Source organism: Apodemus sylvaticus, chromosome 1 (assembly GCF_947179515.1).
Source record: "Apodemus sylvaticus chromosome 1, mApoSyl1.1, whole genome shotgun sequence".
NCBI classification, from domain to species: domain Eukaryota; kingdom Metazoa; phylum Chordata; class Mammalia; order Rodentia; family Muridae; genus Apodemus; species Apodemus sylvaticus.
The window spans coordinates 168245428-168271975 of NC_067472.1; the positions used below are offsets into that span (position 1 = coordinate 168245428).

General features: G+C 49.8%; 1 protein-coding gene across 3 annotated transcripts in view; it reads left to right on the forward strand.

The window, feature by feature from the left end:
- Nucleotides 1-26548, forward strand: part of Sergef (secretion regulating guanine nucleotide exchange factor) — a 200579-nt gene that overhangs the window by 23020 nt on the left and 151011 nt on the right. For all 3 annotated transcript variants that reach the window (XM_052162563.1, XM_052162572.1, XM_052162579.1), the window contains exon 9: nt 23115-23281. In XM_052162563.1, coding sequence (XP_052018523.1) covers nt 23115-23281 — 167 coding nt within the window. The remainder of the gene's footprint in view (nt 1-23114; nt 23282-26548) is intronic.

Sequence of the window (26548 nt, forward strand, 5' to 3'; positions counted from 1 at the left end):
TGCATTGGCGAACTCATTCTGCCCAAGAGTCCTTGAGGTTTTGAGAGGGGCGTCTGTGACTGCCAACATCACCAGAGATTGGTCCAGGGTACCGGTGAGCCTTTGCTTAGCCACGGCTGGAGAGATGGCTTTGTTTTTATTTCCACTAGATCTGAGTTAAAACAACATCAGAAAGTATTGGTAAATATTTCAAAGTGAGTCAGTCTTAGCTTGCGTGGCATTCTGATTTAAACTTGGGGTTTGATTCTCCTGCACTGTATACATTGATTGAACCCTCACGTTCCTCGGGGACCCACATGCCTTGGAGGTCTGGGCTTCTTTATCTTTCTGTTGGCTTTCGCCTCTCCCTGAGGTCAGGCCTTTCTTGGCCGTCATATTCCTTTCTTCTCGGATTTTGGCTTTTCGTGCCCTCTCTCACCCCTGCAGTCCAGGAGTGGCGGCTGATCTGCAGTTTCTCAGGCAGTTTGATGTCAGAGCAAGGCCTTCTGAACCTCAGGAGTTCCCTGGCCTTGCTGGCTCCGTTCTAGGCTCCCAAATGCCTGTTGACTGCTTTTCAGAAGCTTCTGGCTCTGACAGGTTTTCTCTTAGCTTCAGCCCTCCTCAGTAGGTAACACATGCTGTGTGCACTTGTGTTCACAGATCTGTGAGAATTTGCATCTGTGACGCTTTTAAATCAACCCTTCCAATGTGGGAAGACTGGTAGCCTGACTGAGGGCGGCGTATAGTAACCTCGGTGTTGCCTGATTGGAGGATGCTCTCAGGAAAGTGGTCCACTGGGAGGGAAATTGTTTCTTCCTGTAAAGAGCTTCGGATTGCATGAACAGAAGGATAGAAGACTTCATCTGTCCATCTGTCCATCCACTGATCCATCCATCCGGTTGCCCATCATCCATCCACCTGTGAGTGGCAAAGTCTGTTTATGTGCCCCTTACGAGAGGCAGACCCCTATCAGAGCCCGTCCCATCCTGGTATGAGACTTGCAAGCACAGAGCCAACCAAGTACGGGGCGGGAAGGAGCGAGGCGGTGAGCCGAGGCTGCAGGCTGAGTAAGTAGGTGTGAGCAGGGGGGCAGCTATGGGTAATCTTCAGCTAGGGTAATGTTTCAGTCAGCAGAACACACCTGCTCCCACACAGGGGACAGCCTGGGTAATCTCTCTACCTGGTTATGTGGCTAACTAGGAAAGACAGAAGGGGTTCTTCTCTGAAAAGCTGTAGTGGAAGCGGACCTTGTGGGGCCCGGGGCCCAGCCCTCGGGTGGGAGGTTGGCAGCTGCCTTCTAGAGAGCGCTGAGTCACTCCAGCTGCTTGGGAGCTCAGCTTTGGGTTTCCACGCCCACTCGAGAGCAGGAATTTTTTTTTTTTTTTTTTGGTAATGGTTCAGCTGTTTAATTAAATTGCTAATCAGCTTGCTCGTATGCGTACCTTGCTCTTTTTCCTTTTCTTCCGGGTCAAGAATGGTTAACCGCTGGGTGTTTGACTCTCTGGGTGTTGTACTGGATTGGGGGTGAATGGGAGGATCCTGATTCACCACTCTCTGCTCCTTGCAGCGGCTGTGACAGCCCTTGCCCTGGCCCCGATGTCATTGAGAAGAAGCACCCAGGGTTTCCGTTTAATCAGACTCAGCTGCTCACAGTCATGGGGACAAGTTTTTCTTGCAGGGTCATAAGTGGCTCATCAGTACAAGGGGTTGTGTGACTCTGGTTGTTTCCGCAGCTCCAGCAGAGGATTGCGGCGGCACACAACTGCTCACGTGGAGGCCTTGCTTGTGTAACCCTGATCCAAAACAGTTTGTGCCCAGTGACCATGCGTCTCCAGCGTCGTGGGGCAGGACAGGGCACTTTGCCTTTCTTCTCCAAGGTCCCAAGAGAAAAGCTTCCCCCAGAGGTGACTTGTGTCCCGAAGTGGACATCTGCAGTGACTGGAGACATTAGTGGCTGTGGCAGCTGGGGCTTGTTACTGACATCCAGAGGGTGCCACTGAAAACTCTAACCTTGCCAGGTAACAAGGTGCCCCCAGCTTGGTACAAGAAACGGGTGCAGTCCAAGAACCTGCATTGTCAAAGTGGAGACACATTGCTTGGGACCGGCGTCCCCGTGGGCAGTGGACAGGTGTGTCGCCAGGGCAGTTTGGATGGCAGCAGAATAACTTCCCAGATGGTCTGTACAGGACTGCAGATGCACTCCCTGCCCTCAGTATGCTGCCCGCCTGCAGGTTTGCAGTGGAAAAATACTTTTCTGTGTTAGTCAGAGGCACTTGGAAAGAGGCCAGGAGAACCTGTTCTAATCTGGGAGAGTTGGCAAGGGCACCTGTGTCTCAGGCTGGAGAAGCTGCATTCTAGAAACCTTCCTGAGCTGCGTGAGGCTCCCCGTCAGTTCTCAGGAGCTTCGTGGGACCCCTGCATGACCTTATCCAGGCTCGGTGACCTGTGGCAGTCTCACCGATGGTCACTTTCCTGACTAGAGACATTTTACAAAGCTGGATGACACGTCTAAGCTATTTTACACACCCTAAATGCCACTCATCTCTCAAGTGGGATAGTAAATGATCCTGTCTGCCTGGTAGTGTGGTTCTGTGGTGTGGACAAATGAATCTGTGACCATCCCAAAATGTCTACCCAGTGGTGCTCACCCGAGGATGGGCTATGTAAGCAGATTCAGCGTTTGATCTTGTTTTTAGAAGAGCTGCTGTTTTAACAGGGTCTGTAGCAAGATAGACATCAACAGTATTCTCACCAAGGGCTCCTAGGTCAGGCCTGTGCCTGCTCGAGCTGACGGCAGCTGTGCTCCCTGAGGTCTTTCACCCATGTGCAACTGTGCCATTGGCTGATTAAAGCTCTGGAAGCCGTCCATGGCCGCCTAGGTATTTTTACCTGTTATTTTAACCTGCAGATCGTCCGTCTGCAGTGGATCCATCCCAGGCTGCAGTGTTTGTCCTATTTGCTTAATGTCTAGGCACCTCCATGGGAGGTGTGTTTCATTTTGCTCATGCTCCGTAGTAATAGTCTTTCTTTCAGTCAGAAGATGAATGTCGTGTCATGTGTGTGCCTGGTGTCCCCAGGCTGCCATGCAGTAGATGTTCAGTAGATGACTGTCTAGTGGGAGTAAATGGCAGGAACTAAGCATCGCCTTGAAGTGGACAGACCCAGGTTTATGCTTAGCTCTCCCAGTGTACTGCTAGTGGCTGTGGGTACCCGCTTCCTGCTTCTCCCCTCCTATCCCATTAGTTCCCCACCATGATTACCTTGGTACTTTTGTCCTCAAGGGACTGCGACCCTCCTCTTGTTTTATTTGTTTGTTTATATGTGTCAGGGTCACCTGACACCTTGAACTTCTCATCCTCTTGCCTTCTTCTCCTAAGTGGTGAGACTACAGATGCACACCACTGTTCCCAGCTTATGGGGTGCTGGGGATTGAACTGACAGCTCCATGCCTGCTAGGCAGGTCCTCTACCAACTGACCCATTGATTCTTTGACTAATTTCTTCTCTCTGGAGACTAGTAATTTCTGTGAGAGCAGCAGTATGTTTATTTTGGCTTGCCTCTGTCTCTTCACTTCCTAACAAAGCACTTGTCATTTAGGAGGTTGTTAGCTGATACAAATGAACAAGCCTCGCTGCTCCAGGCATTCCCAGATTAGAAGAACGGGCAGAGGAAACTGCCAACCTGGCACGAAGATTCAATGAAGTGACATGGCAAAACACCGGACTAGGCTCATATCCCTGCCCGCTCAGTCCTGTCAGCTTTCTCTGTCCTTTTGGAAACTTCAGAGCTCCCTGGATTGGTTCCTATGGGACTGGGTTTCTTTTCTGTCAACAGAGGTCTCTGTGGGACTCTGACTACCTCTGGGTGGGTAACAGGCAGATTCCAGGTTGTTCTGAGCTGTGTGGAGATATCAAGGCTTACAGATGTCAAGTGCTGGCTGCTGGCGACTTATTAGAATTTCAAGGGAATGCTCTTCCAGGTCCCAAATGTTACTGCGGGATCGGCCAGGATGTCTAGAATCCTTTGCTTTCCGGAGGCTGGAAACGTTCCCTGAACCATGAAGCATCCCAAAGTAGTTTTGTGGTCTCAAAGGGAGATGGATTGCAGCCATGAAGCCAAAATGCAGAGAGTTCTCTGACGTTCTTTACTTTTCTGTGTCACCCAAGAAAGACCTGGAGTACTGGATGTTATTAGAGAGTCAGAGACGGAGGAACGACTTCCTCACTTAGAAGGTGAAACAACTAAAACTAAGCAGGCAAACAAGACTTGGTAACAGCCCTGGACTCCCAGGTCAGTTCTGTTGCCAAGGAAACCTCTCCTCAACGTCCTCCCGAGTCTAATATTCTTTATGATTTTCTTTCAGACTTATTTTTGTATGGATGGATGTTTTGCCCACATGTGTGTGTGTGCGCCTGCCGAGTGTGCCCAGAATTCATAAAGGAGGTTGGATACCCTGGGACTAGAGTTATACAGATTGTGGAACCAAATCTGGATCCTCTGTAAGAGCAGCAAGTGTTCTTAATCACTAAGCCATATCTCTATTCCTCTCTCCTTAGTAATATCTTCTAATTGAGGTATTTTCCTTACTTCTCTGAAGACAGGGACCGGGTGTTGATAGGACCCTTTAGATTTCCTTCAAAACTCACAGACCAAGAGATCATGATTGCATTTGCTGTCTGAGCATCGGTGAAGCCCAAGCCCACGTTGATTCACCTTGAATGGAGTTTATACCCGATGATGGTTTTTCTGTTTTAGGGCCAAGATCCTGTCCAGAATAGGCTTGCGGTATACGTTCCTCCTCCTTTGAGGCCTTACATCATGAAACCTCAGTGGACTTTAAGGAGGTTCTAACCTTGTGGGTCTATTTAAAGCAGGTGGTTTGGAATTTGTGATGCTTGCTTGAGCTTTTAGACCTGTGGAAATTCCACAGTTGATAGTCAGATGGAACTCAGAGGACATTTTTGAGGTAGGTCATGTGCTTATTATTACCAAAGCCATTAGCACTTGTCCTGGAACCCCTAGCTCCCACTGTGGATGGGAACTCAGTATTTGGCCTTACTTCAGTTCGGAGGCTGAGAAACCAGGAATGGTGGTTCAGGGAACAGGGAAGGAGCAGGACCAGTATCGAAGCCTCATGGCTCTCGGTCAAGTGCTCTTTTGGCCCTGTCATTTTCTAGTCACAGACAGTGAGCTGTGGCTTCTGTAAACCCAGGAGCCTGGCTAGGCTTGCTGGTTCCTTCTGTATAGCAACCTGCACTTCTGGAAATCCCTGCTGCTTCCTGAGGAGCACAGCCTACCCCCTAAGTGGATATGCAGAACTTGAGAACCAGGTGCAGGAGGCCATACCGGGGGTCCCAGGGGCAACAGTGTTCCTTTCTGATATTACAACAGCAATCCCATGGGCTTCTGTCACTGTATGTCACTATAAAGTGTGGTCACAGATATTTTCCTGCCGGTCATTGACAAGTGGAGTGCTCTTATCCTGATTTCACAGGAGAGTTCCCTGTTGATTAGTTGTATCGCCCTGGTCCGTGGAGGTAGACAGACAGAGCCTAACTCCAGCTCACTCTTTTTGCCTCCATGTGTCTCGGAATGCTCTGATGTCACAACCGAGCTGCGTTTATTCTTCAGAGTAGCACCCTTCTCGAGCTTTGGACAATGGGTACTCCATCGTCCCAAGTGTCCAGGAAGGACAGGTAGTTATCTTGGACCCCTTAGCATTTGTCTATGGGATGTGGGCCGTGTGGACACCACACTGCATGGTAGAATGCAGGGGACTCTGAAGTCCAGAGCTATGAAAGCTTGTGGTCCGATGAATAAATTAAATATTTAGTCGATGAATAAAGAGTGTGAGGGTGGGGGGGTTGGGGGGAGTGGTCAGGACACCAGGGCTGTGGGGCTTCAGAGAGCCTCTGTGGAGTGAGCCGGGAGGGAAGGCAAGTGCTTGCAGTTGGCTGGGCTTTGGGAAGGCCATGCTTTGATAGGTGGAGTGTGTGCAATTGGTTTTCTTGAGTTTTCCTTTCCTCTGGTCAGACTCCCAGCCCCTCCCCCACCCCCTTTTACCTGTGGCCAGTAGGAGGTCTCAGACATCACGATCTTTTTGATAACAGATTATCGTGCCTCATTTTGTGAGTTGAGGACAACAGGGAATGCTCATGCCCCAGCACTAGTGAAGGCCAGAGGACAACTCGGGCTCGGTTCTCTCCTGTTACCATGCGGGACCTGGGGATTGACCAACTCAGACTTGGTTGGAGGCGCCCTGTACGTTGAGCTATCTTCTTGGCCCTGTAGTTATTCTTATGGTCACCCCAGTTCCAAAGTTTCATTCTGTGAAAATAAAACTGGCTTAAGAAGTAATCAGCAGGCTGGCAGGCGATGGTGGTGCACACCTTTAATCCCAGCACTTGGGAGGCAGAGGCAGGCAGATTTCTGAGTTCGAGGCTACCCTGGTCTACAGAGTGAATTCCAGGACAGCCAGGGCTACACAGAGAAACCTTGTCTCGGAAAACCAAAAAAAAAAAAAAAAAATAGTAATCAGCATAGATACATGTGTTCAGATGATGATTGTCATGCCACACACAGCAGCCTGATTTCTAATGACAAAACCGAAGAAGTGAAGAGAGATGAGTTAAAAGAACTGTGGCACAGTCACATGCTGGAATGTCACACTGCCAATCAGAGGAGTAGCCTCCTGCTGTGCTTTCTAATTCTCAGCTAATGTTATAAAAAAAGACCAGGAAGAAATATACTAGAATATTATCTCTGATGGGCCCGATTAAAGTGCATTTTATCTCCTGTGCTAGCAAGACTCTTAAACTCTCTGGCTCCCCCTCCATTCGTGTGGCCAGTCGGAGGTTGTAGATATGATTATCATTATTTTTTAATTGCACTTCATTTATTATGTGTGCTGAGGGGCAGAGGGAGTGCACACACGTGGAGGGACAGATCTTACCTTCTGATGGTAGCCTTCGCAACACTGTTTCAAGATGAAAGTGAAAGCGGCTTACTCCTCAGGCCTGGGGACGATCCCCTTTCAGCGCAGTGTGGATGTCCTTGACAAGTCTCTGCCCTGGACCTCAGTTGAGAGGTCACATGGGAAAGAGGCGAGAGGCTGTAGCAGGAGGCGGGAAAAGTGGCCTCTATTTTTGGTTCAGTCATGAGTCAGCTTGATCAACTTGGGCTCCTTTGGGCATCCGTGAGCCTTTGTTTCCTCATCTGCAGAGGGGAATTGAAAGTCATAAAAGGTCTTAGCGCTCCAAAGTGCATTTGTTCCCAAGGACAGAGGTTTTCTTCGCTCTTGTGGGGACAGCTGAGGGGCTGAGCCAGTTCCAGGACTCTGTCTTCCTTGGAGTTGGGTGTTTCTGGCGGAAGGCCAGTGCAGGGTGGTCTTGTGGGAGCATAGCTTTGCTAGCCAAGCTGGGAGGGTGTGGCGACGTCGCCTGGCCACTAGAGGGAAGCATTGTTTGATTACATTCCCTTGAGGAGCCTTGGTTTGTGTGCAGGATTCAGAGTCTAGCATTTTAAAGGAAAAAAGGACTTTGGAAAGCACTCTACAAACCATAAATAAATACATTGCAGATGTGAGGTGACAGAGGGAAGGATAGCCGCATGATCTGTGTAAAGCCACACATTGCTTTTTTGCCCGGTATTGCACAGCACAGAAGGTGGCGGCAGACAGAGCCGTGGGTGTGGGAAGTGGGCCCCATAAAGGGCAGGCAAGTGCTGTGAACCGGAGGGATCCAGCAGCAGGCCATTGCAGAGTGCCTCTGACTGGGTGCAGAGGCTGGGGTCAGAGAAGAGCGGGTGGCATCTTCTGCCTGATGAGCAGAGCAGCTCCTGCCTGTAGTGTGTGGTGGAGAGCAGAAGTATGCACACATGCATGGCTCCCCCGCTCCCCGTCTTCTCCCATCTGATGTCCACGTAGATTAAGACCTGGCTTGTGCTCCGGCCCTGGGGCTGTCTCAGGAAGACCCTGCAGCTGTTCTTGCTACCTGCCCGCCAAGGTCCGAGGGTGGTAGCACTTTCCATGTGGTGCCCAGCTGTTGAGGTTCTTACTGTTTTCCTGGGTTTGCAAGAAGCCCTAACAGTATGATCCCACCATCCGGAGGCATTATTTCCTCAGCCCTGGGCTAACTTTAGTTTTGATCTGCAACTGCCCACTCACCCTAATCATTGTGGTAAAGTGAAATTGTGAACTGTCCTGGGAGCCAGGCAGCTGGGCAACCTTGGGCAGGCCTCTTCCTCACAGAGAGCTCAGTCTCCCAGCTGCAGCTACGTCATCTCTGCTAGAGGTGAAAACCTGGCTTTGTTTATTTTGTTTGTTTGTTTTTGTGTTTGGCAATGGCTACCCATTGATCTTCAGCCTGGAACAGTGCAGGGTGTGTCTGGCAGTAAAGCCAGAGCTACCTTTAGAATAGGTACATTCACCCAAGGGGTATGCTCAGTGCTTGCCTAAAGCCAAGGGCAGCAGGGTCTGCCCGCCACCAGATGGCAGCAGTGGGTAGGCAGACAGCCTTGGGGACAAGGTAGGTTGTGTGTGTGTGTGTGTGTGGGGGGGGGGGCAGCAATCAGAGTAAGACTTAGCAAGGTCAGAGCTGAAGGAACCTCAAATCCTCACTGGTCTTCTCTCATGAGAGGAGCTGAGGTTGGCTCTTTAGCTGGCTGCCCTATGGGAGAGCCGGGGATTGGGATCTGAGCAAGAAACATGGTGGGACAGTACAGATGCAGGTTTCTTTGGCAGTCTAGAGTCCCACCTACCTACACACAGCATGGGCAAGACACTCTGTTTTGACCAGTACCCCCCTCATTAGTTCTCCTTGAGGTCAAGGCTTCTCAAATAGGCCGAGTTGAAGGTGAAGTTTGGGGCTATCCTTCAGTCCCCAATACCCAAGAGATAACTGGTTCCAAAGCCTTGCTGGAGATATGCTGCAGAGAGTAACCTCCAAGGTTGAGTGGGGACCAGTGTTTGCCAGGCACCCGTCCAACACCAGTACTCTGCCCAGTTCTGGTTTGCCACGTACAGATTCCTCTTAGTCTCCTGAGTTAAGATCCCTTGGCTCTGCACTCCAGATGCAGCCCAGGGCTTAGCAGGGTTGAGTGGCTTTTCCAAAATAGCACAGTTACTTAAGAAACAACGTGGACCTGTGAGCCCTGCTGTTTGCTCTCACTTCTCACCACGTTATTCCCCCTTGCTGCGACCCCACTGGGTGTGTAACAAGGGGGCTGTCTTAGTTTAGGTGGACTGGATGCCTTAGAAATAATGGAACCTTATTTCCCACAGTCCAGAGTCTAGGAAGCGTTATCAAAGCAGGCAGTTCCTCTCTGAGTCTCCTTTCCTGGTTCATAGGTGGCCACTGCCCCTGACACAGCAGAGGGGCGAAAACACCGATTGGGTTCACGAAGACCCCATCCTCGTGACCGGGTCACCTTCCACAGGCCCCGCTTCCTAACACCATCACATCAGGGGCAGGAGCTCAGCCTATCCTAAGAGGATGCTGACAGTAGGTCTCTCACAGTTTCCTAGATCTTAGGGCTGGGAGGAAGGAAGCTGAAGATGGTGGAAAGAGGATTGTGGCGAGGCCATTGGCCCCCGCTCAGACTCCTCGATGGCCTGGGAAGGGCTCCGAGGTCACCGGCAGAGGCTTGGGAGCCGTTCAAGGAAGTCTCCTCTTTCCTGGGGAGGATTGATTTGTTCCAGGAGCCCTCAAAGTGAGCATTAAGTGGCCAGGCGGTCATTTTGTCGTCATTTTTAGGCTCTTGACACATGACACCATGCCTTGCCCTTTCCCGGAGACCTTGCCCGTCCCCCTGGAGCTCTCTGATCAGTGACAGACAGTTCCCTAAAGTGATCTCCGTGTGTGCCAAGAGGACAGTGGCCCATTTTGAGGAATCCTGGAGGAATCTGCTCTTTTCAGTCTGAGAATGCTTTTACCATAGGAAACTCTGAAGGGTGAGCTCCGAGTTCCAGTTTGGAGTTGCGGGCACCCAGGGCCAGTCATTTAAGTCTCTCTGGGCCTGCTTTTTTCTGTCTGTAAAACGAGAGCCATTATCATAAGTTCTCTGCCCCACAGGGCTGTGCTCTTCACTTATTCAGTTTCTGTCTACATCCCTTCGCACATGTGTGCACGCACTCACGCATGCACGCATTGACTGAGGTTGGCAGGAGGAAGACAGAGCCAGTCTCTACAGTGGGAAGCACACCGTGGTGTCCACTGCTTGGTGTAGGCCAGGCGAGGTGGGAAGTCACTGGCCACATGCGGTGTGGTGGAGTGGGCCCCCATGCACTGTGGAGGAGATGCTGGGGCTTTCCGTAGGGCCTGGGTGTATGCTAACCAGGAACTGCACACAGAAGGCCCAACTCGCTGGCTCTCACGGGCTCTTCTGCCCAGCACTCATACTTGCTTTCTGCTTCTGGTTTCAGCTATTGGCTCAGAGTGAGGGACACTGGACTCTAAGGATGGGTAACTCTTAGTATCCGTGGCACAGGCTAAGACTGGAGTCTTATGGTTCCCTGGTCTGTCTTCCAGTCGTTTAGCAGGACAATGCATTTCCTTTCATTTTAAACATTTTATTATTATGTGGCTGTGTTGTGTGTAGGGGTGGGGGGTGTATATGTGTGAGCATGTGTGTGTCACAGCACATGTGTGACACATGCAGAAATCAAAAGACAGCTTTTAGGAGTCAGTTCTTCTCTTCTACAGTATGACCCCCTGGGATTGAACACAGGTCACCAGACATGGCAGCTTTCACCCCCTGAACCATCTTGCTGGGGCCTCTGAAGCACCTTAGGGACTTAAATGATAGGGCTTTTCTCAGAAGCTCTCTGAAGAGGAAGGGGTCCTCATTTATCAAGGTCAGCCATTTTGCTAGGGTTTACTTACATCATCTCTTGAATTCTTGTGGAAATGTTGGGTACTGCCCACTCCCATCTGACCTGTGAAGAATGGAAGAGAGGGTCAGAGAAAGCAGCCCCTGTCCTAGTTACCAGGCCTCATTTTGCTTGGCGTCAACTATGAGGGTCACTGTCAGAGTCCCTCTTTACCACTGTGAGGGTCAGACAAGATGCTGGACACGCAAGTGCCTGCATAGTTGCCGGGCTGTGTGAACAGGCAGGAACCTTTAGACTTGTAACTCCCGCCATTCTTACCCTGAGTTTCCCTTGGGCCGCCCTGCCTGGTTGAGGAAGGCCTCCGACCTTTTGCTGTTTCTCGGCACACCCTCCCTTTCCATTTGCCACCACCAAGGGGTAATGTCTATTTTGTTTGTCATTTATTTATTTGCCATTTCGGTGAAAATACAGAGTTTGGATTCTATCCCATCTTTTTCTTTTTTTCTTTCAATTGGAAAAGAAAAAAAAAACAGAGACATAGGGAAAGGATGTTCTCACAGCTAAGGGCCAGGAGAAGCAGGGTCAGACCCCGGCGGGCCCTGGCCAGCACCTCTCTACTCCCCACATTGCCCCTTACAAAGGCTTCAGATGCTTTGTCTAGTTTCTGGAGGAAGAACCTAGTTTAATAAACTTCATTATCCCAGCCTCTTATGTAACAGCGCTGTTTCCGGGTCCTGGCAGATGGCCCACAGTCACAGGGCCTTGCTGATTTGGTTGGAACCCAGCCTGTGACAGGAAGACTCCCAAACAGCAGGTGCCTCTCTCAGGCCCAGTCCGCAGGCACGGAAAAGTCCGCTCTAAAGAGGCCACCACAGCTCTGCTGCTAATGGCTTCTGCTGGGACCAAAGGTGACCACCAGGTGAAGCAGTCTTAACCAGTGCCCAGATTCTATACAAGCTGCACCAGTGGTTGGGAGGTGCTTGGCAGGTGGGGTGCTGGTAAAGGGGGGTCATTCTGGGAACAGGGAGCGGAGCAGCGGTTGGATTAGCAGGTAGAGATGAAACTGTGTTGCTCCACCATGAGCCTCTAGACAGGCCCTGGGATTGCCACACTACCCACACGCTCCGCAGTGGGCCTCTAACCCAGCCTCTCCCAAGTCCGTCCTTGAAATGACTAGGGCCCCAAGGCTACTGAGATCCTTAAATACAGTGGGTGCTCAGTGGCCCCCTCTGGTGACGCTCATTGCTGCCCCAAGTCCCCACGCCCCTGACAGTGCAGCATGTGACTCTCCCTCTTTTCTGGGTCCTTAAGGGAGATGGGAGAATGTGACACTGTCGGTCCGTGAGCCTCTCTGGTAGGCACGTACTGCATCTTTTACACTCACCTCTCTCAGAGAACATGGCATAGTTTCTCAGGGCAGGGGTTGGAATAACGGAAAGAAGCACCATCTGAAGTCATGTCCACAGGGGTCTCACTGCTGCTCATAAATCAGCACCCCAGGGTGGGCTCTTGCCCCTTTCTGCTCTTGCCTCGATGAATTCTACCCACTCAAAGAATGGACAAGACCATTGTCTTCCCCATAGGAAGCTCCTAACTAGGCCTCTCATTTACAGAAGGCCAGCTGCTTCGGGGTAGCTGAGGGTATAGATGCCGTATCTAGGGGAGAGTCTCGAGTTCTCAGAGGTGAGAGGCTGGCTCCCTCACCTTCTGGGTGTGCTGTACAATGCTCACTGCCTCTAGCCGGTTTTGTCCTTTGTCCTGGTCTAGGAGGCCCCAGGCTGGTCTGTATGGAGAGATGTGTGTCCGTGGCCAGCTGCTGGAACTTTCGCTGGCAGACCACCAGCTCCTTTCTGCATGCCCAGCCATGCCTGGGGGCTGCTCGCAGGCCGCAGTCTCCCAGCTCCAGCCTTCAGCTGTGGTACCGTGTGTCCCTGTCATTAGCGGAGACAATGGCCTCCCTGGCAGCTGGGCACAGTTCTTGGCCTTCTTTTTTCTTTCCATCTCTCTCACTTTTTTTTTTTTTAAACTTCAGAGATGGAAACTGCTGATAAAGTATTTCTAATGAACAAAAACTGAAGGTGATACCCAGGGTTGGGAGCATGCCTAGGTCTGGAGAGGAGATCTAGGGAAGGCTTAAGGGGAGGGTGTGTGTCTTTGCATTGTGCAGGCTCTGAAGCTCCCAAGTAGCCATTTCTGGGAGATGGGCAGCGAGGGGAAGCTGGATCTCATCTTCCTGCTCTTCCCTGGGGAACGGCCGAGGGAGGCGGTGGGATCACGGAGACACCCAGCTGTAGCTCTCTGTGTGTCTGAACAGTGTGTGCCCTGGGTGGGGGGGGGACAGGGACTCGGGGCAGTTTGGGTCCTTCTCTTAGATTTGCCCTGTTTGACCTTGGGGACACTAATGTCTTTCCTTTCTGGGGTGACTGGGTAGGAAGTGCTTTGAGGTCCCTTTTTGGTTGATGAGGCTGGCCTGAGGGTAAAGAACTTTGGGCTTTGCACCCATGAGCCCTTGAGACTCACGAGCCCATTGCAGGGTTCTGTTCTCAGTGTGGAGTCAGTGACGTGGGTCCCACACCTGTTCTCCAAAGCCTTCTCCCCGTCTGTCTTCCTAGTTAGTGGGGAGTAGCAGACTAGAGTCCTGGAGTCCTTGTGTCCTTGGAGGCTCCTCCCCTCCCTTAGCCTCAGCTTCTTTTCCTCTAGAGTCCAGTGCTGAGCCTCAGTCCCTGCAGTGCTGAGCCTCAGTCCCTGCCTTGTCGCACTTCACGCCCCTCCCCCAGCCCGTGCCTCCCTCCCGCCCCCCTGCTTTGTTCAGGGTGTGATTCTAAGCTGCAGAAGCCCTGAGGGTATAGTTTCCTTTCATGTTGGGAGGGAGAGAGGCAAGATATTATTTTTTTTTAATTACACAGCTAAGATTAGGCAGCAATCTACATTTTAAAGTGTTATTAATAAGAATCTAAAAGTGTTGGAAGAGGCAGTGGTGTTTGAATATGGAATGAGTTGGGAAACATCCGCAGAGGCACTGGCCTCGATCAGGGCAATTTCGTAGGGTGCTAAGTGGCTTCCAGGTGTGACCACCAGGCTCATGTGCTGTTGGATCCAGTACCCTGGACCCTCAAGGGTCAGCAGTCCAAGGACCCGGAAAAGACATCATAAAGCCTGAGTTCTTCAGAACAGGCCTCATGGCTTTTTGGCTTCAGAAAATAATAATCACAGTGTCTCTGACACATATACTGTGTTTGGACTTTGCTAAGTGCATTAGTGTTTATGGCTGCCTTTTTTGTTGTTGTTGTTTTGTTTGTTTTTTGTTTTTTTTCGAGACAGGGTTTCTCTGTATAACTCTGGCTGTCCTGGAACTCACTCTGTAGACCAGGCTGGCCTTGAACTCAGAAATCCACCTGCCTCCGCCTCCTAAGTGCTGGGTTTAAAGGTGTGCAGCTCTTGCTGCCTCTTATCTTGGCCGGAGGGGTAATCATTGCTTCCGTGTGGGCTGGCTGAGGCCTTCAAGTTTAGGGTTCTTCCTTAAAGAAAGGTGGCATTCGAACACTACAGAATGTATACATGTGCCAAACATCATGTGATACACTACAAACATTCATGGTGTTTATGCCAGCTAGACCAGTAGTTTTTGAAGAAATGAGGAGGAAGAGGAGGAAGAGGGGTAGGAGAAGGAGGGAGGGAGACGGGTAGGGAGGGAGGGAGGGCAGAAAATGTGGTTTGTTGTAGAGAAGCTCAGGTGTGCGCCAGAAGCCGGGGCTGGTCTGGGTCTCCTCATGCTACCTGTTCTCTGTTCCCACATTATTTCCGAGAGGTTCATTAAACAATTCCCCATACTATGTTTGTGGGCTTAACTGTCTCTCTACCATTGGAATGAGAGCTCCGAGAGGGGAGGGAATTTTGTCTGTGTTCAGAGCAGCACTTGGGACCGAGTGTTTATTCTGTGTCAGCCTTCAGGGACCACAGCTCATCACAGTGGGGGACGGCACGGTGCCTGACGTGGCTGGGTCTGTACTGCGGGAAGCTCTCAGCACGGTTACATCTCTGTGCGTCAGGATGCACAAATACAAGTCTTAGGGACACTGCACATTCAAACCAGACCAGAAGGCCAGCTACTAAATGAGTTGGGACTGGGGGTTTCTCAGTGGCCTTCCACGGATTTGAAGTTTTGCTCTTCTTGTTTTTGTTTGGGACTGTGTGTATGGCTGTTGGGCCTGCAGCTCAGTCTGGTTCAACTCGAATACTACTAAAGCCAGTGGTGAAAACAAATTAGCTTTCTGTAGTGCCTGTGTATTGTAGGACTCAGAGCTCTGTCATGTGGGCTAAGAGTGAAGATTACGCCATAGTCTGGCGTTCTCTGGGCCTCTAGCCCAGGTATGTCTTTGGGAACCCTGAATAGCCTGAGGAAGAGGCTGTGTGCCTAAATGAACAGGGAGGCTAGGGTCAGACGGCCTGTGTGTCCTCTATAGGACAGTGACTAAGAAAGCTGCCTTTGCTGCCAGGTGACTGAGTCCCATCCTCTTATTGCTAAGACAGGTGCTGGCTCAGGGTCTAGGATCAAGCCTCTCCCTGGAGTTTTTATTTTCCCACCTCAAATCTGAGGCTCTATCTACTCATTGAGCACTTCTGTGGAGTAAGTGTGACAGTCTGTATGGTGAGGGCAAGGGCGAGGGCGAGGGTAAGGGCCTTCAGAATGCTTGCTTTGGTATTCCTGATGCTGTCCCACATGCTAGCTGTGTGATTTTGAGTAGGCCATTTAACCCGTGTGACTTAAAGTGGTAGTCACACAGATCAGTATCGCCAAAATAGAGCCCCAGAGTCAGTGAGAGCCATGGGTGTCCCAGGCTGGTTAAAACCGCTGTGTAGCATGGAATGGCTCTGAAGACTGCCTGTTTCCCTTGTGTTCCCTTGTGCTGGGATTATGTATTGGAATTACAGGCATGCCCTGTTTTTATGTGTTGAGGGGATCAAACCCAGGGCTCTATGTACGCTAAGCAAGAGCTCTGTCAACAGCTGTAGCCCCGGATGAGAGTCTACCCAGGATAACTAGATTCTCCCAGGTGTTCTTTGCCGGGCTCCCTTGCCTTTGTAGTTGAGAAAACCACAAATGAAAGTTGTCTTCTTATTTTAACCTTTCTTATGTGATATCATTCCTAATGTGACTTTGGAAATACAGGAAATCTTTACTAAAATTAGGATTTATCGTTAACTCTCAATTTTTATTTGGTTTATTTGCTATACAGACGGCCTTTGGAATTAGAGAGGATGTCTCATTCTATGACACTGATCAGCTTGCAGAGTCTTAAGGTGTCGGTAAAGTTGAATAGCACGTCACTCATTTGACCTTGAAGAATCTTAGCCGCCATTATTGAAATTTTATACCTACATGTGTCTGAGAGGTTGTCTGTTTGAGCCCTCTCATTTTATGGGTGGAAAAGTAGGGCTTTAGAAGAGACCCAGCTTTTTTGAGGCCAGAATTAGGATTCAGGTCTCATGAGTCATAGACCAAAGCTCCCTCCTCCTCCCTCTCTTCCCTCCCCCTCCCTCTTCTTTCCTTCTTCCCTCCCCCTCCCTCCCCTCCTTCTCTTTTCCTCCCTCCCCATCCCTTCTTTCTTCACCCACCCTACCTCCCCCACTCCTTTCCCACTCTTTCTCCTCCCCTCTTCGCTCCTGCTTACCTTGCTTTACATCTCCCTAACAGCCTCTTCCAGTCTCTTCTGTTTTCCCAGTTTTAGTTGAGGTGTATCATTGTCTTGTAGAATCTAAAAGAAGGAGGAAGAGGAGGAGGAGAGAGGAAAGAAGGAAGGAAAGAAGGAAGGAAGGAAGAAAGGAGGGAGGGAAGGAAGGAAGGAAAGAAGGAAGGAAAGAAGGACAGAAGGAGGGAGGGAGGGAAGGAAGGAAGGAGGGAGGGAGGGAGGGAAGGAGGGAGGGAGGGAGGGAAAGAAAGACAGACAGACCCAAAATCTTATGCTGGAGCCTCCTGTGTCCCTCTTTGTGACATCAGTGGCGTTGACTCCAAGACCGTGCTTGAGGGGTGGGGTTGGCTGAGAAGTCTTGATGAGTTGCTGACAGCTGTGGGACAACCATAGGCAGCCTTGATCAGGCCTTGCTCTTCAGTTTGGGAGGATAACAGTGACAGTGGCTCTGTCATATTGCCATATCACCACTGCCTCAGTCATGTTGCAATTGATTTGTTGTTCTGTTGCTGTGAAGAGACACCATGACCAGGGCAACTATCATAAGAGAAAGCATTTAACGGGGTGTAGGGGGTGGGGGGAAGGGGGAGGGGGAGGGGGAGGAGGAGGGGGCCTTTACAGTCCTGGAGGTTTAGTCCATTATCATTATGGCGGGGAGCATGGTGGCAGGCAAGTGCTGGAGCAGTGACTGAGAGCTACAGACAGAGAGAGGGAGGGAGAGAGGGAGAGGGAAACAGACAGACAAACAGAGACAGACAGACAGAGACAGACTCTGGGCTTGGCATGGTCTTTTAAACCTCACAGCTGTACCCTCCTCCCCACTGCCCATTGCTACCCCAAGTAACACACTTCCTCCAACAAGACCACACCTCTTAATCCTTCTAATCCTTTCATAAAGTTCCACTCTCTAGTGACTAATCAATTTAAACATATGAGGGGGACATTCTTATTCAAACCACCGTGACCACCATGGGCTGCCAGAGGGGCGTGGTAATGTCATTACCGTTCTGCAGAGGAGACTGAGGGGTTATATGTAAGGCCATGCAGATGGTTGGCACAGTGGTCGGCAAAGCCCTGTGTGGAGAAGCAGAGATGAGTGGGGAGATGGACAGATTCCCTTAGTAAACAGTACTTCTTGAATCCTAACCCTGTGCCCATTCCTCTTATCATGGGGTTGGCTTTCTGGAGGAGGCAAACATTAACCTCACAGTTCCTCTAAGGCACATGCATTTCTCTGTTGAGATAAATGCTCTAAAGCGCTGAGGGGCTTCTCTAGGTTGCTGCCCAGATACATCTGGTCTGGGTTAGGCGTGAAGGGGAAGAGGAGTTGACCGGATGAATGGGGTTTAGCTAGACCTTGGGAGAGAGGACGGCACAGAGGATGGAGCTGTGGAAACATCGGGGCCGTGGGAGGGGAGCTGCTTAGCTTGCTTGCTGGCACCTGAACCCTCTTTCCCTTTGCCTGACCCAGGGGATGATGCTTCGTGACTCTTAGTTTTGTTTTCTTTTGCTTTGATAAAATACCATTACAAAAGCTACTCAGGGGAGAAAGGGTTTATTTTAGCTCACAGTTCCAGTTCCAGACCTCCGTGGGGAAGTCAGGGCAACAGGTGCTTGAAGCAGCTAGTCACATGACACAGGAACCTGTGGCTAATGTTCAGACTGTCATCTCCACTGATGTAGCCCAGGGAAAAGTCCTGCTTACAGAAAAGCAGAGGCCACCCTTCCCTTCCAGGGGCTCAGCATGAACTCACTTAGAGGTCACTGGTAAACAGCTAATTACAATCAGAGCGTCACAGAGACAGTGACTTTTTTTTAATGGGCTTATTCTAGAAGGTCTCGTAGCTTCCTGGTTATTTATTTGAACTGAGAGGGCTGAAGAGAGGGGTTGGGAGGCCTGGTCTCTGCCTGAGCCATGCATGGGTTTCTTTTGGCTAATGTGGGGTTCTTATTATCAGTGATGGCCTGTTCCCTTTTTAAGTAGACTCTGTAGAGAAAATGTGGCTGTGACTCTCACCCATCTTTCTCGTCACTTCAGGACCCACTTCCTGGAAGGAGTGCCTCTTTCTGAGGAGCTCCGTTGTATTGCCGTGCTTCTGGAAGCAGTCACAGCACGTGCCCTGACCAGGGCTGAGACAGTGGTGGGACAGGGTGGGGCGAGGCGGGTGGTCCAACAGGGCTTTACCACCCCCACCTGCCTGCACAGGGCTCCCCATCTCTTTTTCTCTTTGCTTTAAGACTGGATCACAACGGGTAGCCTGGGCTGGCCTAGAACTCACTACATAGACCACACTGGTCTCACACTCATAGATCTGCCTACCTCTGCCATCCGACTGCTGAGATCAAAAGGCCTGTACCACCCTGTTGGGCCACCCACCCTCCTGCTTTGTACCTGGTTACCTCTCTCCCTCTTAAGGTCATTTACTGTTTGACAAGATGTTTGCCAAAGGTCCTAGGACAGTTAACTAACTTGACCATGAGGTCATTTCTTATGACCTTTATAGCAGAGACCTTTGTTCTAGCATCTTTGCAACTTCTGCTTTTAATGGCTCCCCAACCTCCTCCCAGGTATGAAATGCTGAAATCCCAGTGTGGCAGCCTCCCTTTCCCCTTCACAGCTAACGTGGAGTCAAACCCTAACAAGTTTTCTCTTTCTCCTCCCCTCCTCCCTGATGACTTCAACCCCACTGAGGCCCTGGTGTATCTGTTTCTAGGATAGTTTCTTTCTTCTCATTAACACGTCTGAGGGGTGGGCCCAGCACCACACTCCCGTCAGTACCTCTGTGCGCCTCTTCCGTGTGGGTTCCTACGTGGCTATACCTTTGAACTAGCTTTCACTTGCTGACTTCATTTTGAGCTGTTTTGGCATTTCTCACTCATTTATCATTTATCTGTAGACAAGTACCTATACTTTTTAGATGACATTAATATGTCTACTTTTTGATCATAGCAATACGTAATTCTTTACTCCATTGGAAAAGGCTCATTTCTTAGCTCTGTGATCTAAATCTCCTTGTATTTGACAGCTTAGGGGACACGCCTATCTGCTGTGCATTAATGAATTTTTTTTTTTTGAACGTAGGTTATTTTCTTTACTTCCAGGTGACATAAAGTCATAGTCTATGTGCTGAATGCAGTGAGAGTACAGAGTTTTGTGTGGCTTTCTGCTGGCCCTGCTGGGGAGTCACTGTCGCATACAGAGCAGGGCATTGCTTTCCCACTGCTGAGGTCACTGTTGGAGGTACCATCAGTCTTGGGGGCAAGACAGACATCTTTTAAAAAAGTCTTTAGAGTGTGTGTGTGTGTGTGTGTATACATGTTTTATATGGTGCAGGTTCCTCTGGAGGTCACAAGAGAGCATTAGGTCCTTTGGATCTGGATTTACAGGTGGTTGTGAATGCTAGCCAGGTGTGGGTGCTAGGAACTAAGTACTCCTTACTACTGAGCTATCTCTTCCAGCCCTATTGCTTTAAACCTTGGTCCTATAATAAAAAAAAAATCTTAACAGTCCATTTTGACATGAGTGGAAAACAACAAAACAACAAAAACAAAAACAAAAACAGAAACAAAAAAACAACAAAAAAACAAAAACCAAAAAAAAAAACAAAAACAAAAACAAAAAACAACCCAACCCAAAAAAAAAAAAAAAAAAAAAAAAAAAAAAAAAACCTTGGTCCCATCACCTGCATCACCTGCTGTTTGAATTCGATTGAACTGTTTAGTTTCTCAAGTAATTTCATTATCTGGTAATCTATGCCACAGCCACGAGGCTTCACTGGGATAGTGCCTTAGGACGGCACTTTCTTCCTAGAAGGCTGCTCCTTACTGTCTCTTTAAGAGAGGTCTGCTGCTCCCTTCCTGAGCCCTCTGGTGTACAGTGTTTTTAGTGTAAACAGACTCACAGGAGGGTGTACTAAGCTTAGGTTTGAGCCTGAAGGCTGAACATCATGTTGAGTTGGCCTAATTTCTGGCCTTGTCTCTTCGAGAATGTCTATGGCTTCCCCAGAGAGTATGAAGATTAATTAGTTAATCTTTGTAAAGTGCTTTGAAGGTGGAAAGTGCTATGTAAGTGGAATGGCTGAATTGCTATTGGAGATGTAATAATGATGGCACCATAATCTGGCAGTCTTGCCTGTTTCAGACATCAATAATCGATAGCAGAACGTTCTAAGATGTTTTGCTTGATTTGAAAGAAAGGATTCAGTGTGCATTTATGACAACACAGCTCTTTCTGTGGTCCTGCTGATATTCAGCTTGGTACTTCTCCCCAGCTGTGGGATGCTGGCGTCCTTTAAGGAGCAATGGTTGGGGTTGAGGCAGAAAGATGGCTCAGTCAGTAAGATGCTTGCTGTGCAAGCATGAGGTCCTGGGTTTGATTCCCCTCCACACAAAAAGCCAGGCACCACTGTGTGTGCCTGTGATCCCAGGCCTGTGGAGACAGAGATAGGCGGATACTGGGGCTTGCTGGCTGGTTGTCCAGCCAAATTGGCAAGCTCCAGGTTCAATAGGAGATTGTTACTCAAAAAAAAAAATGTGAAGAGCAACATATCTTCACATGCATACATGTATATGTGAACACACACATACATGCATGTACACACATCATCTTCATATTCGGAACTCTCCTGCTAAGGCTGTCTGACTATAAATTCTAGCCAGCTTAGGTAGAGGGACAGTTGGCCAATGTCTGCCGTCCTTGTATCCTGGGCACAGACTGTTTTCAGTCCAATCTACTTAACTGAGGGAGGAGCGCTCCATGATCACACGGCGATGTGAGCCGCAGCAGACGCAGTCTGGACCACTTGAAGAGATGCAGCGTAGCTGTGCGCCCCTGAGCAGGCCACTTCTCTGAGCTTATTGTTGAAGAATACAAAGGGGTGGGGTCAGTTTCATCGTTTCTGGAGAGGTTGAGGGTTCAGGAAAGGGTTCATAGGGCCAACAGTCCATGTGCTAGACTCAGCAGAGCTGTAACTGCCAGGCTAGGAAGAGCAGCTGGATGGTAGCTTGCTGGGTTAGGAAGGGCCACACCTACTCCCACAAGTCCACACCTCCTAATAGTGCCACTCCCTGGTGACCAAGGGTTCAAATATGTAAGCCTATGAGGGCCATTCCTGTTCAGACCAGCGCAGTTCCCTCTCCTAGGAGGCCTGGAAGTGAGATGTCTGTGTATCTGCCTCAGTGTCTACCAGCAGGCTGAACCTAGGAATTCATCCCTGCAGAGCCCCATATGTTTGTGGTCTTCTGACATTTCCCCCGTCATCTCTGCTGTTTCTTAACTGACACGGGAAGCCATATGTTTCGTGTAGGGCCAGATGAAGCTTTGATACCAAACATAGTATCTTTGTCTTGGATTTAATATGCATTACTTGGTGTTTTGTTTCTTAAGCAGAGTTTTTCTTTGTTGAAATAAACACAGATCAAGAATTTACATGGCGCACATGGCTATGCATATTTACTGCAGAGAATCTGTTAATAATCTATGCCTCATCGGATGTTAGGATAATGAAGGCAGCGCTTGGTAGAAGCGAATGGATTTGGCAACATCTCTCTTATCTGGGGAACGAAAGGCCATTGCTCCTTTTCCAAACCTCATTTTCTTCTGTCATCTGCAGCACTGGCTAGCTTCCCACATGGTGCTGGGGAACCGAATGCATCTCTGGCTCCTAACGGCATTTTACAATTTTCTCCTCTCTCCCTTTCTTCTATCACACAGACACACTCGCCTTGGACTATCAGGATTGCTCCTTTGGGTAAAGGAGGACTCCTTCTGTTACCAGGAGGGGCAAACGAGGAACCAGCATAGAGTTGGAGGGAAAGCCCTAGGAGACGTGAGGAGTGCAACTTCACTCAGGATACAAGGCCCCTGGATTGCATAGGAGGCAGGAGAGTGGAGATAGAGGGTGGTGGGACTGGGAGAGTGGGTGAGCCACCAGCAAGGTTGGCCTTTACCCATGATGATGTCATCTCTGTGCAAGAATGTCACAGGCCCCAGACTGTCCTCCGGTTCTGGCTCTGTTCTTCTCTACTTGCTTGCTCTTGGGGGGTCTTTTAGCGTCTCCAAACCTCGAGTCCCACTTCTGTGAATGTATGAAGACCCGTGCTTCTTTTCTTTTTTCTTTTTAAAAATTTCTATATGTGCATACATACATGTTTGTGAGAGTGTGGTTTCATGTGTGCTATGGTGTGTGTGTGTGCGCGCATGTGAGTGTGAGTGTGTGTGTGTATGTGCACTCACTGGTCACAGAATAATCTCAGGTGGTCCTTGTCATCTACCTTGTTTGAGAAAGAGCACCTTGTTTGCTGCTGTGTATGCCTAGCCTGTGGGCTTCTGAGCATTCTCCTGTCTCTGCCTCTTACCTCTCCAACGGCGGGCTGGGATTAGAAATGGGGACTACCTCATCTGGCTCTGCGCAGGTCCTGGGGATCTGAACTAAGCTCCTCCTAAGGTTACAAGGCAAGGGGTCTGAGCTGCTCCTCCCTCCCCCTCAAGGCCAATGCTCATGTCCTTGATTGGAACATAACGACGTAAGCAGTCACAATTTTCCTAGTAACCGTTGTTCACCCTGGAGAGCACATCTGGAGAGCATAGCCTTCATTCAGATCTTGTTTGTTTGCAGAAACTGGCAAGGTGTTTACCTGGGGTCGAGCAGACTATGGTCAGCTGGGGAGGAGGTTGGAGTCTCCTGAAGCTCAGAAACCTGTAGAGCAAGACTCATCGCTCCCCTTCCAGAGGCCGCAGGACAGTGTGCCTTCGCCTCTGCATTGCCTGACAGGAGCAGCAGAGGTAAGTGGAGACTTCCTGCGGAGGCCGTGTGCTGCCTTCCCGGCCTCACAGAGGAGGCTTTCTGTGGTGAAGTATTTCCTGAGGGCTTCCTATATGCCAGTCTGAGTCATGATATGTTTATACAGGAGTCTGAAGGGATCCTTGCTCACAAGAAGCTAATGGTTTACTATGATAGAGAAGTTGGTTCTTGGTTACCCACCTGTCCTTTAGCCTAAGGCAGACTGTAACTCATTTGGGGAGGTCCACTGGCAGGACTGAGGGCTTGAGCTCAGATGGTGGAAAGATTGGCTTGGGTTTTGAGAATGGCATGACTTTGAGGTATGCCGTGAGGGATGGATGGGACTGAAGCATTTGGAGGACACAGGAGGACGTCCAGGAACAACGTAACAACTTCAACAGAGTCATACCAAGTGAGGATGTGTGGAAAACATAACAGTTAAATTGACTGGGGCATGGAGCCCTCATGAGGTAATAATGTGGGGGATGGGGGCGGCTGTAACTCAACCTAGGAGGCGTTTAATACTGAGCTAAGCATTCTGCACCCTTGTTGATATTTTCCAGTGAAGAAACCATTGTGGCCCACTTGCTTATTCAAGTCCCTTTGGTTCTTTGAAATGGCCTGAAGTTTAAGGCAGGAATCTTAATTTCTCCGGGGGGTATGTTTCTGTCACTGAATTTTACTTCACTGAGTCTTTTCGTTTCTTCTTAAAGAAAGGCTAGGGGTTTTAGAAGAACGGGCAGCAGGAGCCGTGTCTCTGGACTGGAGTTAGTTTAATGAAGGAATTCAGTCTTCATTCAGAGTCTGTCAGAAAAAAATTAATAAGCTTGTAAGACTTCTGTAATTAGCAAGAGGCTAATTACAAGCCTCTCCACACCTGGAGGGCTTCCCTTCCCCAGGGCCACCTGGCTACCTCCTTCCTGGTTCGCAGGATGTTTCCGGTTCATGTCCTAATCCTCATTCTCCTGAGCCCTTCTTCCTCTGTGCCGCGAGGCAGTATGTCCGCAGCATGAGAATAAGCCGCTTCCACCTCCCGCCCCAGCCCCAGCACGCTCTTCCCGCATACACAGGAGCGCATACTTGTCAAAGGTCAGAGGTAGTAGTTGTGATTTGTTTCAGCCTTTGTTTATTACAAGTGCTGTTTTATTTCCTCTTGGTCTTAAAATAACCATGTAAAATGACTGCGGAGCCAGCAGAGATGGCTCTGCGGGTAAAAAAGCCTGCCACCAAGCCTGTGCCACCAAGCCTGTGCCACCAAGCCTGTGCCACCAAGCCTGTTGACTTGAGTTTTATCCCTGGGACCAACAGAATGGAAGGAGAGACCCGACTCCCTTAAGTTGTCCTCCAACTTCCATCATGTGCTCTGACACGTGTGTGACCATGCATGTCTTTATTTGTTTGTATCACTGCCACTGAATTAAGCAACCAGAGCCCATCCAGCTGCTTCTTTTAGACTCTTGGCGATGAGTTCAAGGGTAGCAGCCATGAGAGTCTTTATGATGTCTACTGTATTCCTCTTGGTTCTATTTGGCTCTGCTAATGCACGATTGAAGGAATGGAGTATTAATCCCTTCTGTGTAGTGAGATCAGTTGTAGAGAGCCTGATGTAATTGTGTAATAGTGTAATTGTCTTTAGCATTCCCGTCCTTTCTGTGCCATTTGAAACTTTGGGTGGCATTGCAGCAGAGACACAGGAGCCTGGTCCATTGCTCTGTCTCTGGTTCTGTTGGCAAGATATGGGTCATAATTCCTTAGGGAGACTTGGCATATTACACGGGGAGGTGGTGAGGATAGCGGAGAGCATACATACTTCTCTGGGGGGCAGCGGGATTTGGTAGCAGTTGGTTACATTGACTTCTGCAAGAAGCATTCAGTGATCTGTGTTGGCCCAGCGTGCCACACTGCTGCAGGCACAGACAGTACACACATGTGTCCTGTGAACCTGCTCCGACATGACCGGGTGCAAGTACTAGGCTTGAACCCAGGGCCTTGTGCGTGCACATGCTAGGCAGGTACTCTACGGGGAGCTCTGTTTTGCACTTTTTATTTTGATAGGTTCTCACTGAATTTCCCTGAATGGCCTTGAATTCTCTCTGTGACCTAGACAGGCCTTGAATTCATGAACCTCCTGCCTTGGCCTTAAGGAGCTGAGAATACAGGCCTGCCCCACCACGCCCAACAGATGAGGAGTGGGCTTGGAACCACCTCCTCCCAGTAGCTGCATTTGGAGCGCTCCTCCTTCCCTGCTCCAGCCTCTGGGGCTGACGTGCATCCTCGGGTGTCTCCGCATGTTCAGACTCCAGGCTGCCATGTGCTAGTACACTGTACACTGTGTTGGGTGTAGTTTGCTGTCGATGCCCGATGCCCGAGTCTGCCTTCTTCAGCATCTGTTTGTCAGAGGCCCGGGAAGAGCAAGGCTGGCAGGCTGCCACTAGCTTATAAGTTTGGGGTGAACTTGCCTTGGAGAAGACAAAAGCCATACTAAGGTAGATGCCACTAGACAGGGGCTGGGACTAGGTGGGGATACAGGACGTGTGGAGAGGCACGGACACCCTGGAGTAAGCTGACAATTCCTCAACTTCAGGGACCTGAGTGTGGCACACACAGCTGACCTCTGCCTCTAATTCCTATAAATTGCCTTTCTGCTGGGTGGTGGTGGCTCATGTCTTTAATCCCAGCACTTGGGAGGCAAAGGCAGGCAAACTTCTGAGTTCGAGGCTGGCCTGGTCTACAGAGTGAGTTCCAGGATAGCTAGAGCTACACAGAGAAACCCTGTCTCGAAACAAAACAAAACAAAATTGCCTTTCCATGTCCAAGACATAAGGAAAGGAGGGAATGAGCTGTCTGTGCTGAGACCTTAGAACATCTGCAGAGAAGGATCTAGAACAAGAGTCCCATCGGAAGGGAAAGCACAGGCTGGTGGAGCTGAACAGTAGTGTGACCTTCCTTCAGGTGAACGAGAAGGACACAGGAATACAGAGTTGCTGGAGATTCTCCTGGGCTGGTCTGCTGGGTGCTTGGCAGATGCGCCTCCATCTTCATCGTGAACCTGTGTGCATGTGATACTCAAAGCTTTGTGAAGAAGAGTGCAAAGCTTGCTGGGCGGTGGTGGCGCACGCCTGTAATCCCAGCACTTGGGAGGCAGAGGCAGGCGGATTTCTGAGTTCAAGACCAGCCTGGTCTACAGAGTGAGTTCCAGGACAGCCAGGGCTACACAGAGAAACCCTGTCTTGAAAAATAAAAACCAAACCGAATCAACCAACCAAACA